A 13,273-nucleotide genomic window follows, 5' to 3' on the forward strand; every position below is an offset into this window, starting at 1 on the left:
GATGTATTTAAGGATAAACACTTGGACGGACAGAAGACGCAGCAGCTGCTGACACTCTGGAGGGAGAAGGTCTTCAGTTTGATGGTTCAGCTAAAGTCAGAAGATATCAGCAAGGAGAATGATGATAGGAAGATGCAGGATAAGGTGAGCATGTCGGGCACACAAGGGTGGCGGAGTATGTGTTATAAATGATTTAGTCCTCCATCACTTTTGCATGTCTTTTCAGATCTGCTCTCTGGAAAATTCTCTTCAAGAAAGCAATCAGCAGTTGGCGCTGTACTCTCACGCCATGCAAGACCGCACCGCAGAGCTGGAGATGGAGAGGGTGCGAAACACTGTAAGAAAACCTAAAGTGGGAGCAATCGTTATTGCAAATGTCCGGGATTAGGCCGGTGTCACACTTGTGAGTAACATGTTCGAGGATCAAGTGACACGGCCTGCCGCTCTATGGACAGGAGCGTACAGCTGCATAGAAATACATGCAGCTGCACACTCCTGTCCGGAGAGAGGCAGGCCGTGCTGGGTAATGTCACTTGATCCTCTCACGAGTCTTTCGCAGCCTTGGAAGAATTGGGCATGTTAGGTTTTAACACTGGTTTATTTTGTTAGGGGTGGGTTCTACTCTGGTGAGGGATAAGTCTCCAACAGAATTGACAAACTTTTTTACCTTTGCCCATTTAGAATGCAAGGCCAAAAATGCTGCAACCAGATATTGCTTGAATCTATAGTAAGATATTAAACAGTTCAGAGCTCTTGTCGCTGGTTTTAGATACAGATTTATTTCTGGCTTTTTTTTTTCCATTACATTTTCTATAAGACTTATAAGGGGCTGCTGATAAATCTTTGGCTTTGTTATCTTTTTTTGTTTGTATGGTAATGAATGTTACATCACATGAAAGCCTTATGTGTCTAATATATGTTTTCAAAATGTTGTGTTTGTTGCTTATGGTAAGTTTTCTACGCACGCGGGAAAACAAAATGGTGGAGTCTAATGCGATATTCACAGCCAGAGCAGAGGAGGGAAAAAATTCTTGTTTTTCTGCAAGGAAAGTCCAGGAAGAATATTCATGGTGATATGTCGCAGGCATTGGGGGATCAATGCCCTTCATATTCCACAGTTAAGAACTGGGTTGCCAAATTTAAAAAGAGCCACTTCACCAATGATGCGTAACGTCCTGGACGAGTGAGAGTGGTTGTTGTTCCAGAGATCGTCGATGCTGTGCACAACCTCATACTGGAGAATCAATGAATTTCAGCTAAAGCAATAGCAGACATCATGGGGAATTCCCATGATCGTGTTTGTGTCATTATCCATGAACATTTGGACATGAGGAAACGATGTGCAAAGGGGGTCCCCAAATGTTTGACAACAGATCAGAGAAGCACGCGAGTGAAAACCTCCCGGTCCATTTGTCAGCGTTTCTGGACTGATAAGAACTTCCTGGAGTGACTGGTCACTATGGATGAGACCTGGATTTATTTGTATGACCCTGAAAACAAGGAGCAGTGAAATGACTGGAGGCACAGTGGTTCTCCTCATCCAGAGAAGTTTAGGGTGCAAAAATCAGCTACTAAGGCAATGGCGTCTGTGGTCTGGGATAAGGAGGGCGTGCTGCTAGTGGACTACCTTCAAAAGGGTTCCACCATCAATGCAAGGTATTACATTGAACTTTTGGAACAATTGAAGCAGCTCTGAAGGCCAAACGGTGCGGCAAGCTGTCCAAAGGAATCTTGTTCCTGCAAGACAACACCTCCGCTCACACTGGACAAGTAACCACGGCAAAACTGGCAGAGCTGCGCTTCCAGCTGGTTGACCACCCACCTTATTCACCAGATCTAGCTCCCTCCAACTATTATCTGATTCCAAACCTGAAGAAACACCTCAAGGGTACCACATTTCACACCATTTCTGATGCTATGGCTGCTACGGATGCCTGGTTTGAGGCACAACCGAAATCCTTCTTTTCTTTGTCGCTCCATTGGGAGACCCAGACAATTGGGTGTATAGCTTCTGCCTCCGGAGGCCACACAAAGTATTACACTCAAAAGTGTAACCCCTCCCCTCTGCCTATACACCCTCCCGTGCCTCACGGGCTCCTCAGTTTTTATGCTTTGTGTAGAAGGAGGCACACATCCACTCACACATCTCCATTTTAGTCAGCAGCAGCTGCTGATTGTATCGGTTGGAAGAAAAGAGGGCCCCCACGGGGCCCCCGGCATGCTCCCTTCTCACCCCACTAAGTCGGCGGTGCTCTTAAGGTTGAGGTACCCATTGCGGGTACGACGGCCGGAGCCTCATGCCGTGTTTCCTTCTCCATCCCTGAGGGCTCTGGTAGAAGTGGGATCCGAAGCGGTCATCCAGGTTATGGGACCGTGCTCCCTCCGCAGCCCCTGAGGGAATCTGCTGGACAGGAGCTTATCTATCTTCAGGGACAGGGCCCTGCATCCACGAGGTACTCTGTGTCCCCATGGGGACTGTGTATGGAGCGCCTGGTTCCCGGAAGCCGCAACTGACTGCTGAATTGTGAAGACCGGGGACTACCGCGCCGACCGCGCCTGCTTGTCGGCCGCGGTATTAAATTTAGTCCCCGGCTTCATCGCGGCCTAGTGGCAAACTCCCGCCCCTGGGCCTGTCTATCAGAGATAGGGGCGGGACAGCCGACCTGACGTCGGATGTGAGGGCCGGGGCATCCTGTGTGCTCCCTGCCCCCTCACTGATCACTGCGGGGACCCCAGATTCCCGCACTTTTCCTGACGCCGCCCACCCCTCCCCTGAGAGCTCCGGCAGCCATCTTTAGGACATTCTGCCGGTGGAGAATCACACAGAACAGCTCTGCAGCTCTGGGAGACCAGGCAGGGAATCTGGAGCGCACACACCCCGCTTTTTAGCGGTCGGTAAGCCGCACCGGTCACTCGGTGTTGGTCCCCTTGGGTGCCGGTATAGATACGTATATATATACCTTTCTGTTCGGCCGGGCTGTATACCCTTTTTTCTGTATACCCTCAGTGATCACGCTCCTAGGACACAACAGCATGTCGGTCACAAGGAGCAAGGGCACTAAAGCACAGGGTTTTCTCTATCGTTTCATTGGGGGACACAGCACCATGGGTTATGCTGCTGTCACTAGGAGGCTGACACTAAGTAAACATAAAAAAGTTAGCTCCTCCCTAGCAGCATACACCCCGAGCCGGAGGCGGGCTCAGATCAGTTTTTAGCTTAGTGTCGTAGGAGGCTGATGTGGGCCGTCTCGGCCCCCCTCAGCCATGTATTTTTTTTGCGCTTTTTTCTTTTATTTCGGCGCCGCTCACAGGTCGGTGAGACCTCGGCCGTTTCGAATGGAGTCACTCCGGTCCGTCATCGCGTCCATGGAGGTAGGCGAATTCCTGGCATCGCTGGATATTCAAGACGCCTATCTTCACGTCCCGATAGCCACCTCTCACCAACAGTTCCTCCGCTTTGTGATAGCGGAAGATCACTTCCAGTTCACGGCTCTTCCCTTCGGCCTCGCATCCGCACCCAGGGTCTTTACGAAGATCATGGCTGCTGCCATGTCCGTCCTGCATGCCAGGGGTGTCATGGTCATCCCGTACTTGGACGATATGTTGATAAAGGGCTCTTCCTTCGAGGACTGTCGTCTTGGGGTTCAGGTCACGATCGACACCCTTTCACGGTTAGGGTGGCTGATAAATCGGAAGAAGTCCTCTCTGATCCCGGCCCGTCGGATCACCTTTTTAGGCATGGTATTCGATACCATCCAAGGGCGAGTTTTCCTCACACAGGAGAAGATCTCCTCCCTACAACGAGGACTCCGCGCTCTCCGGCGTCAGCGCCAAGTGTCCATCAGGTTCGGCATACGAGTCCTCGGTCGTATGGTGGCGGCGATGGAAGCGGTACCCTTTGCACAGTTCCATCTCCGACCCCTCCAGCTGGCCTTGCTGAAGAAGTGGGACAGATCTCCCTTTTCTCTGGACCGCAGGTTTCATCTTTCGCCGGAGACCCGCCACTCCCTCCGTTGGTGGCTCAATCAGCGCAACCTCGCATCAGGGAGGTCTTTCCTCCCGCTCCACTGGAAGATAGTGACCACCGACGCCAGTCTCCAGGGCTGGGGAGCAGTGTTTCGACATCACACAGCGCAGGGCCGATGGTCACCGAGAGAGAGTTGCCTCCAGATCAACATTTTGGAGATAAGAGCCATCCGGCTAGCCTTGCAGCAGTTTCGGCACCTCGTACAGGGTTGCCCGGTCAGGATCCAGTCGGACAATGCGACGGCGGTGGCGTACATCAACCACCAAGGCGGCACAAGAAGTGTCGGGGCGATGCGAGAAGTCAAGAAGATCTTGCACTGGGCCGAGTGTCATCACTCCCTGATCTCAGCGGTACACATCCCAGGCGTGGACAATTGGGCGGCGGACTTCCTCAGCAGGGAAGGCCTCGCCTCCGGAGAATGGTCCCTCAACCGGGAAGTCTTCAACCAGATCTGCGACAGATGGGGAGTTCCGGACGTGGACCTAATGGCCTCCCGGTTCAACCGTCAGGTTCTGCACTTTGTAGCACGGTGCCGCGACCGCTTGGCTTTAGGAGTCGACGCCCTCACCCTGTCATGGAGTCAGTTCAGTCTCCCGTACATCTTCCCTCCGCTCCCTCTAATTCCGAGGGTCCTCAAGAAGATCAAGGCGGAAGGGATACCGGTCATCCTAGTGGCTCCGGACTGGCCCAGGCGAGCATGGTTCGCGGAACTAACTCAGCTCCTCGCAGATGCTCCGTGGCGCCTTCCAGACCGTCCAGATCTCCTGCAGCAGGGGCCTCTCTTCCATCAGAACTCACAGGTCCTAAATTTGACGGCCTGGCCATTGAATCCTGGGTTCTAGCTAAGGCTGGTTTTTCCTCAAGAGTGATTCAGACAATGATTAGGGCCAGGAAGCCATCTTCATCAAAGATTTACCACCGCACGTGGAAGGTTTTCTTCAGGTGGTGTGAAGAGCAGAATATTTCTTCTCCTCTCGCCTTCTCCCTTCCTTCCCTATTGGCATTCTTGCAGTCAGGCCTAGATGCGGGTCTCTCGCTCGCAACACTAAAGGGCCAGATATCGGCTTTATCAATCCTGTTTCAGAAGCCACTGGCCGCTCGTTCACAGGTTAAGACCTTCATCCAGGGAGTTGCCCACCTGGCACCGCCGTACCGGCGGCCTCTAGAACCGTGGGACCTTAATCTAGTCCTAGGGTCACTTCAGGACTCCCCATTCGAGCCCTTGCGAGAATCTTCCCTTTCTCACCTGTCATGGAAGGTGGTGTTTCTTGTTGCCATCACTTCTATTCGCAGGACGTCAGAGCTGGCAGCTCTCTCTTGTCGTTCCCCCTTTTTGATTTTTCACCAAGACAAAGCGGTTCTCCGGCCAGATCCCGCTTTTCTCCCAAAGGTGGTCTCCCCGTTCCATCTTAACGAGGAAATCGTCCTTCCGTCCTTCTGTCCTGGCCCCTCTCACAGCTTGGAGAGGTCCTTGCACACCCTGGACCTAGTGCGTGCACTTAGAATTTATGTCTCCAGAACCGCGCCGTTCCGTAAGTCAGATGGTCTGTTTGTTCTCCCTTCTGGTCCCAAAAAGGGTGAATCGGCATCCAAGGCCACAATTGCCAGATGGATCCGTTCCGCCATATCAGAGGCCTATCGGATTCGGGACAAGTCTCCGCCGCGGGGGGTAAAGGCGCACTCTACCCGCGCAGTGGGAGCCTCTTGGGCGATTAGGCATCAGGCGTCGGCCGACCAGGTCTGCAAGGCCGCCACCTGGTCTAGCCTGCACACCTTTACTAGGTTCTACCAGGTTCACACCCAAGCATCGGCAGATGCTATTTTTGGGAGAAAGGTCTTGCAGGCAGCAGTTGCACACCTGTAATAGGGTGGCAGCATTCAATTATAGTGCAAGCCCGCCGAGGGAGGTTGTTGTTTTTCGGTATTCCCACCCAGGGACTGCTTTTGGACGTCCCATGGTCCTGTGTCCCCCAATGAAACGATAGAGAAAGTAGGATTTTTGTGTACTCACCGTAAAATCTCTTTCTCTGAGTCTTCATTGGGGACACAGCACCCACCCTGCTTGGTTTTTTGGTTGATTCAATTGCATTTGCCGGCTATTTTTTCAGTGGTCTTATGTTCATAGACCTCTTGTTTGCACGGCTGCATTGTTTTAGTTACAACTTGTATGTATGGTGATTCTGGTACTCCTCCTACTGCTTGTGCACCAACTGATCTGAGCCCGCCTCCGGCTCGGGGTGTATGCTGCTAGGGAGGAGCTAACTTTTTTATGTTTACTTAGTGTCAGCCTCCTAGTGACAGCAGCATAACCCATGGTGCTGTGTCCCCCAATGAAGACTCAGAGAAAGAGATTTTACGGTGAGTACACAAAAATCCTACTTTTTTGCGACATGTACCTCTTGTAGGGCCATGTTACCTGCGGGTTCCACCTACCCTCACTGTGAGCAATGCTCGTCCCCTGTTACGCTTGTTCAGCCGGAGCCTCGGTCACTAGTGGGCCCCTCGGCTCAGGCAGACCCCCCCCCCCTGTTTCTACTGTCCAGGTGGCAGCGACAGAGTTTGCAGCTTTTGCTGACAAGCTCTCAGAGTCACTTTCACAATCCATGGCTCAGTCTATGGACAAATGGTCTGCCAAGTTGCTGGAAGCCCTGCAGTCCAGACCGGTCCCTACACAGGCTCCGGACCCGGTTAGATCGGCACCTCCAGGTCCCTCTGGGTACACCCCAGCCGGGGTGGGCCCTAGGTCTCACGTGGAGGACTCCTCCACGGACCACAGTCCCAGACCAGCTAAGCGGGCTCGCTTGGAATCTTCCCCGACTTCCTCACGCTGCTCGGGTTCCCAGCTTGCGGACTCTCTGGAGGGCGAGGCGGAGGTCGCAGCTCAGGGCTCAGACCCTGATGTTGCTCTCAATCTTGATACACCTGAAGGGGACGCCTTAGTAAATGATCTTATCTCGTCCATCAATCAGGTGTTGGATTTATCTCCGCCGCCTCCACCTATAGAGGAGTCGGCCTCTCAGCAGGAGAAACACCAGTTTCGGTTTCCCAAACGTACACGGAGTGCATTTTTCGATCACTCTAACTTCAGAGATGCTGTCCAGAAGCCCAGAGCGGTTCCGGACAAACGCTTTACTAAGCGCCTTACTGACACACATTACCCCTTCCCCGCTGACGTAGTTAAGGGTTGGGCTCAATGTCCTAAGGTAGATGCCCCAATCTCCAGATTGGCGGCTAGATCCGTGGTTTCGGTTGCAGATGGCTCATCACTAAAGGATGCCACTGACAGGCAGATAGAACTCCTGGTGAAATCCATCTGAGGCCACGGGAGCGTCTTTTGCCCCGGCTTTTGCAGCCGTGTGGGCACTCCAAGCTATCTCAGCTTGTCTGGCTGAGATTAATGCGGTCACACGTACGTCTGCTCCGCAAGTTGCATCTTTAACTTCTCAGGCGTCGGCGTTTTCTTCCTACGCCATGAATGCAGTCCTAGACTCTGCTAGCCGTACAGCGGTGGCATCCGCTAATTCTGTGGCAGTCCGCAGAGCCATGTGGCTGCGCGAATGGAAGGCAGACTCTGCTTCCAAGAGGTTCTTAACCGGTTTGCCGTTTTCTGGCGAGAGATTGTTTGGCGAACGATTGGATGAGATTATTAAGGAATCCAAGGGAAAGGACTCCTCCTTGCCCCAGTCCAAACCTAAGAGACCTCAGCAACGAAAAATACAATCCAGGTTTCGGTCCTTTCGTCCCTCCGCCAAGCCACAGTCCTCTTCGTCCAATAGACAGGACAAAAGCCAGAGGAACTCCTATGCGTGGCGGTCTAAGTCACGCCCCAAAAGACCGCCGGAGGCACTGCTTCCAAGGCGGCCTCCTCATGACTCACGGCATCCCGAACCGCATCCTCCGTCGGTGGCAAGCTCTCCCGCTTTCGCGACGCCTGGTGGCCACATGTTCAAGACCGATGAGTGAGAGACATCCTGTCTCACGGTTACAGGATAGAGTTCAGCTCTCGTCCTCCGACTCGTTTCTTCAGAACCTCCCGCCCCCCGCGCGAGCAGACTCACTTTTTCAAGCAGTGGACGCTCTGAAAAAAGAAGGCGTCGTGACCCCCGTTCCCACTCAGGAACAGGGTTGCGGTTTTTACTCCAACTTATTCGTGGTACCAAAGAAAGACGGATCATTCCGTCCCGTTCTGGACCTCAAATTGCTCAACAAACACGTGAGCACCAGACGATTCCGATGGAATCTCTCCGCTCGGTCATCGCCTCGATGTCACAAGGAGACTTCCTCGCATCGATCGACATCAAGGATGCCTATCTCCATGTGCCGATCGCACCAGAACATCAACGCTTTTTGCGTTTTGCCATAGGGGACGAACACCTTCAGTTCGTGGCATTGCCCTTCGGCCTGGCGACAGCCCCACGGGTTTTCACCAAAGTCATGGCATCCGTTGTGGCGGTCCTGCATTCTCAGGGGCACTCGGTGATTCCCTACTTGGACGATCTCCTAGTCAGGGCACCTTCTCGGGCGGCGTGTCAACACAGCCTTACCGTCGCTCTGGAGACCCTCCAGCAGTTCGGGTGGCTCATCAACTTCCCAAAATCCAAGTTGACACCGACCCAATCTCTGACCTATCTAGGGATGGAGTTTCATACACAGTCAGCGGTAGTCAAGCTACCACTAGACAAACAGCTGTCACTGCAGGCAGGGGTGCAATCTCTGATTCAGACTCAGTCTCACCCCTTGAGACGCCTCATGCACTTCCTGGGGAAGATGGTAGCAGCGATGGAGGCAGTGCCCTTCGCGCAATTCCATCTGCGGCCACTCCAGTGGGACATTCTCCGCAAATGGGACAGGAGGTCGAACTCTCGCGACAGGAACGTCTCTCTTTCCCTTGCAACAAAGACGTCCCTTTAGTGGTGGCTTCTTCCCACTTCTCTATCACAGGAAAATCCTTCCTGCCCCCAACCTGGGCTGTGGTCACCACGGACGCGAGCCTGTCAGGGTGGGGAGCGGTGTTCCTCCATCACAGGGCTCAGGGAACCTGGACTCCGATAGTCTTCCCTTCAGATCAATGTCCTGGAGATAAGGGCAGTGTATCTGGCCCTACTGGCTTTCCAGCAGTTGCTGGAAGGCAGGCAGATCCGTATCCAGTTGGACAACGCCACTGCCGTCGCATACATCAACCACCAAGGCGGCACGCGGAGTCATCAAGCCTTCCAAGAAGTCCGGCGAATTCTGCAGTGGGTGGAAGCTACAGCATCCACCATCTCCGCAGTTCACATACCGGGCGTAGAAAACTGGGAAGCAGATTTTCTCAGTAGTCAGGGCATGGATGCGGGGGAATGGTCCCTGCACCCAGAGGTGTTTCGAGAGATCTGTCGCCGCTGCGGAACGCCGGACGTCGATCTCATGGCGTCACGGCACAACAACAAGGTCCCGGCCTTCATGGCACGATCTCAAGATCACAGAGCTCTGGCGGCGGACGCATTAGTCCAGGATTGGTCGCAGTTTCGACTGCCTTATGTATTTCCTCCTCTGGCAATGCTGCCCAGAGTACTACGCAAGATCAGGTCCGACTGCCGTCGCGCCATTCACGTCGCTCCAGACTGGCCGAGGCGGTCATGGTACCCGGATCTGTGGCATCTCACGTTGGGTCAGCCGTGGGCGCTGCCAGACCGCCCAGACTTGCTGTCGCAAGGGCCGTTTTTCCATCTGAATTCTGCGGCCCTCAACCTGACTGTGTGGCCATTGAGTCCTGGCTCCTAGCGTCTTCAGGGCTGTCTCAGGATGTCATTGCCACTATGAGACAGGCCAGGAAACCGACGTCCGCCAAGATCTATCACAGGACTTGGCGGATTTTCTTGTCCTGGTGTTCTGATAAAGGTTTTACTCCCTGGCCTTTTGCCTTACCCACTTTTCTTTCCTTCCTTCAATCCGGAATGGATAAGGGGTTGTCACTTAGTTCTCTCAAAGGGCAAGTATCGGCGCTCTCAATATTCTTTCAAAAGCGCCTGGCCAAGCTTCCGCAGGTCCGCACGTTCCTGCAGGGAGTTTGCCACATAGTCCCACCTTACAAGCGCCCGCTTGAACCCTGGGACCTTAACAGGGTGCTAACGGCTCTTCAGAAACCGCCTTTTGAACCGCTGCGTGATATCTCCTTATCACGTCTTTCGCAGAAGGTGGCATTTCTAGTAGCAGTTACTTCACTCCGTAGAGTGTCGGAGCTTGCAGCACTGTCATGCAAAGCCCCCTTCCTGGTTTTTCACCAGGATAAGGTGGTTCTCCGTCCTGTTCCGGAATTTCTCCCTAAGGTGGTATCGCCGTTTCATCTCAATCAGGATATCACCTTACCTTCATTTTGCCCTAATCCAATTCACCGCTTTGAAAAGGATTTGCACTCATTAGATTTAGTGAGAGCACTCCGTTTCTACGTGTCTCGCACAGCGCCCCTGCGTTGTTCAGATGCGCTTTTTGTCCTTGTGGCTGGTCAGCATAAGGGTTCGCAAGCTTCCAGGTCAACCTTGGCTCGGTGGATCAAGGAACCGATTCTTGAAGCTTACCGTTCTTCGGGGCTTCCGATTCCTTCCGGGCTGAAAGCCCATTCTACCAGAGCCGTAGGGGCGTCCTGGGCATTGCGGCACCGGGCGACGGCTCAGCAGGTGTGTCAGGCAGCTACCTGGTCTAGTCTGCACACATTCACAAAGCACTATCAAGTGCATGCCTATGCTTCGGCAGATGCCAGTCTAGGTAGGCAGGTCCTTCAGGCGGCGGTGGCCCACCTGTAGGAGGGAGTCGTGTCGGCTCTTGTTATCGAGGTATTCTTTTACCCACTCAGGGACTGCTTTTGGACGTCCCAATTGTCTGGGTCTCCCAATGGAGCGACAAAGAAGAAGGGAATTTTGTTTACTTACCGTAAATTCCTTTTCTTCTAGCTCCTATTGGGAGACCCAGCACCCGCCCCTGTTCCCTTCGGGCTGGTTGTTCTTTTGTGTACACATGTTGTTCATGTTGAATTGTTCTTTTGGTTCATGGTTTTCAGTTCTCCGAAAATCCTTCGGATTGAATTTACCTTTAACCAATTTATAAGTTTCCTCCTTCCTGCTTTTGCACCAAAACTGAGGAGCCTGTGAGGCACGGGAGGGTGTATAGGCAGAGGGGAGGGGTTACACTTTTTAAAGTGTAATACTTTGTGTGGCCTCCGGAGGCAGAAGCTATACACCCAATTGTCTGGGTCTCCCAATAGGAGCTAGAAGAAAAGGAATTTACGGTAAGTAAACAAAATTCCCTTCTTTGCTAGGCTTACAGAACTTGGAATACCGATTGTAAGAAGTGTGTTGTCATCAGTGGAGAGTATGTGGAGTAAATGTAAAGTTTCATCATCCTATTTCGTTTCTTTCTGGGTAAAGCCAAAGTCTTATCAGCAGCCCCTCGTAATAAAATTGTCTCATAATCTGGGTAACATTGCAAAGTGCTTGAAAAAAATAAGAAACTTTGAAATGTACTAATTTCATTTTTTCTTTATCGTTCCTTTGGGAGACCCAGACCATGGGTGTTTAGCTTCTGCCTCCGGAGGACACACAAAGTACTACACTAAAAAGTGTAGCTCCTCCCTCTGAGCTTATACACCCCCTGGTGAGCAGACCCAGCCAGTTTATTGCTTTGTGTTAAGGAGGCATACATCCACACATGCATTCTCATATGATTTTTTCCTTTTGGAATGAGTTTGAAGAACTGCGGGTGCACGTCTGGACCCCCGGCATGTCCCTTCTCACCTCACTGTGTCGGCGATGTTGTAAGGTTGATTTCCTAGGCTGGAGCCTTACATGCCGTGCTCCTTCACCATCCCTCCTGGGCTCTGGCTTGAAGTGAGAGCCAGCACGGTCTCCATGCCTGGCAGGAGACCGGTCTCCATCCGCAGCCCTTCAGGACCCTGCTGGACCGGAGCACTCATCCCCAGGGACCTGGCCCTGCGTCTCAGCAGCTAAGTACCTGAGACGTTTATATTTGGGGGTCCCGGTGCTGTATTGTTTGGGGAGAGTGTGCTTGCTGTATTTACTGACATTTCCGGCGGGTTCTCTAGCTGTCGCCCGAGAACCGCGCCGATGGTGCCTTCGCGTCGGCCTCGCCGCTCAAATTTAGGCCCCGGCTTCGCCGGAGGCCTAGTTTCGTTTCTCTGCCCTCACATGTCACTCATGCAGAGGGACAGCGCGGCTCCTCCCGGCGGCCGTTCTGCACAAGGGAGGGACACTCCCCACTGCTGTGAGTGTCTCCTCCCCTGTAGGTCTCTATGGCCCTCCAGATCCCGCTCTTCACTAGTCCCGCCCCCTCTCTTCGCTCCGGCGGCCATTTTCTCAGCGTTCACTCAGCGCTGGTCTCTGCATCCCTGCTGAGGTGCTGTGCCTGGGGGTCCGGGCTTCGGGATCTGGAGGGCACACAACACCGCTCTGCACAGCACAGCGGTCTGGTAAGCCACAACCGGTTTTGGTTGTGGACCTCTGTGTATACTCTCTGGGGTTCATTCTCTGGCAGAGCCCCCACTTCAGCAGCATGTCTCACACGAGGAGCAAGGCTCCAAAGCTTTACTCTGTATGCGCTGCATGTAAGCTCCTGCTGCCTGAACCGAGCACCTATCCACATTGTGATGCCTGCTCTACCTTGGCGGTGCCACAGCCTGGAGTCTCACCCCCAGTGGTCTCTCAGGCTGCTCCTGCTCCTGTGGCTGAACCCCCGGCTTGGGTAAAATCCTTTTCTAGGTCTATCTCCCAGTCTTTTGCTGAGTCCATGGTACTTCTGTCCAGGACTTTGCTGAATCTGCATCAGCCCCCCTCACAGGGTGCCTCTGCTGCTAGGTCTCTCTCAGGACCGGAGCTCACAGAGGATTCATCATCAGGTCCAAGACCCCGTCCTCCTGAGAAGAGACGTAGGGTTCCCTCTCCCTCCTCCTCCCGCGGCTCTGATTCAAGAGCGGACTCGCAGGATGAGGAGGATGCCTTTACAGAGGGTTCGGAGGCTAACTCCATGTACCCCATTGATCTGTCCGAAAGTGACTCAGATTTTAGTGACTTGATTGCTTCCATTAACTCTGTACTGGATCTCAATCCGCCAGTATCAGAGGAGCAACCCTCTCTGGCAGAAAAGCACCAGTTTACCTCGCCTAAGAGAGTAAAGAGTGTGTTCTTTAACCACTCCAATTTTCAGTCCGCTGTGTCCAAGCCCAGGGCCTGTCCTGACAAACGCTTCCCAAAGCGT

General features: G+C 53.1%; 1 protein-coding gene across 2 annotated transcripts in view; it reads left to right on the top strand.

Moving 5' to 3' along the window:
• The window catches only part of CCHCR1 (coiled-coil alpha-helical rod protein 1), a 75,160-nt gene that overhangs the window by 20,273 nt on the left and 41,614 nt on the right, over positions 1–13,273 (top strand). For both annotated transcript variants that reach the window (XM_075323437.1, XM_075323438.1), the window contains exons 8-9: positions 13–144; positions 227–337. In XM_075323437.1, the coding sequence (XP_075179552.1) occupies positions 13–144; positions 227–337 (243 nt within the window). The remainder of the gene's footprint in view (positions 1–12; positions 145–226; positions 338–13,273) is intronic.

The sequence above is a fragment of the Anomaloglossus baeobatrachus genome, chromosome 9 (assembly GCF_048569485.1).
Source record: "Anomaloglossus baeobatrachus isolate aAnoBae1 chromosome 9, aAnoBae1.hap1, whole genome shotgun sequence".
Taxonomy (NCBI): Eukaryota; Metazoa; Chordata; class Amphibia; order Anura; family Aromobatidae; genus Anomaloglossus; species Anomaloglossus baeobatrachus.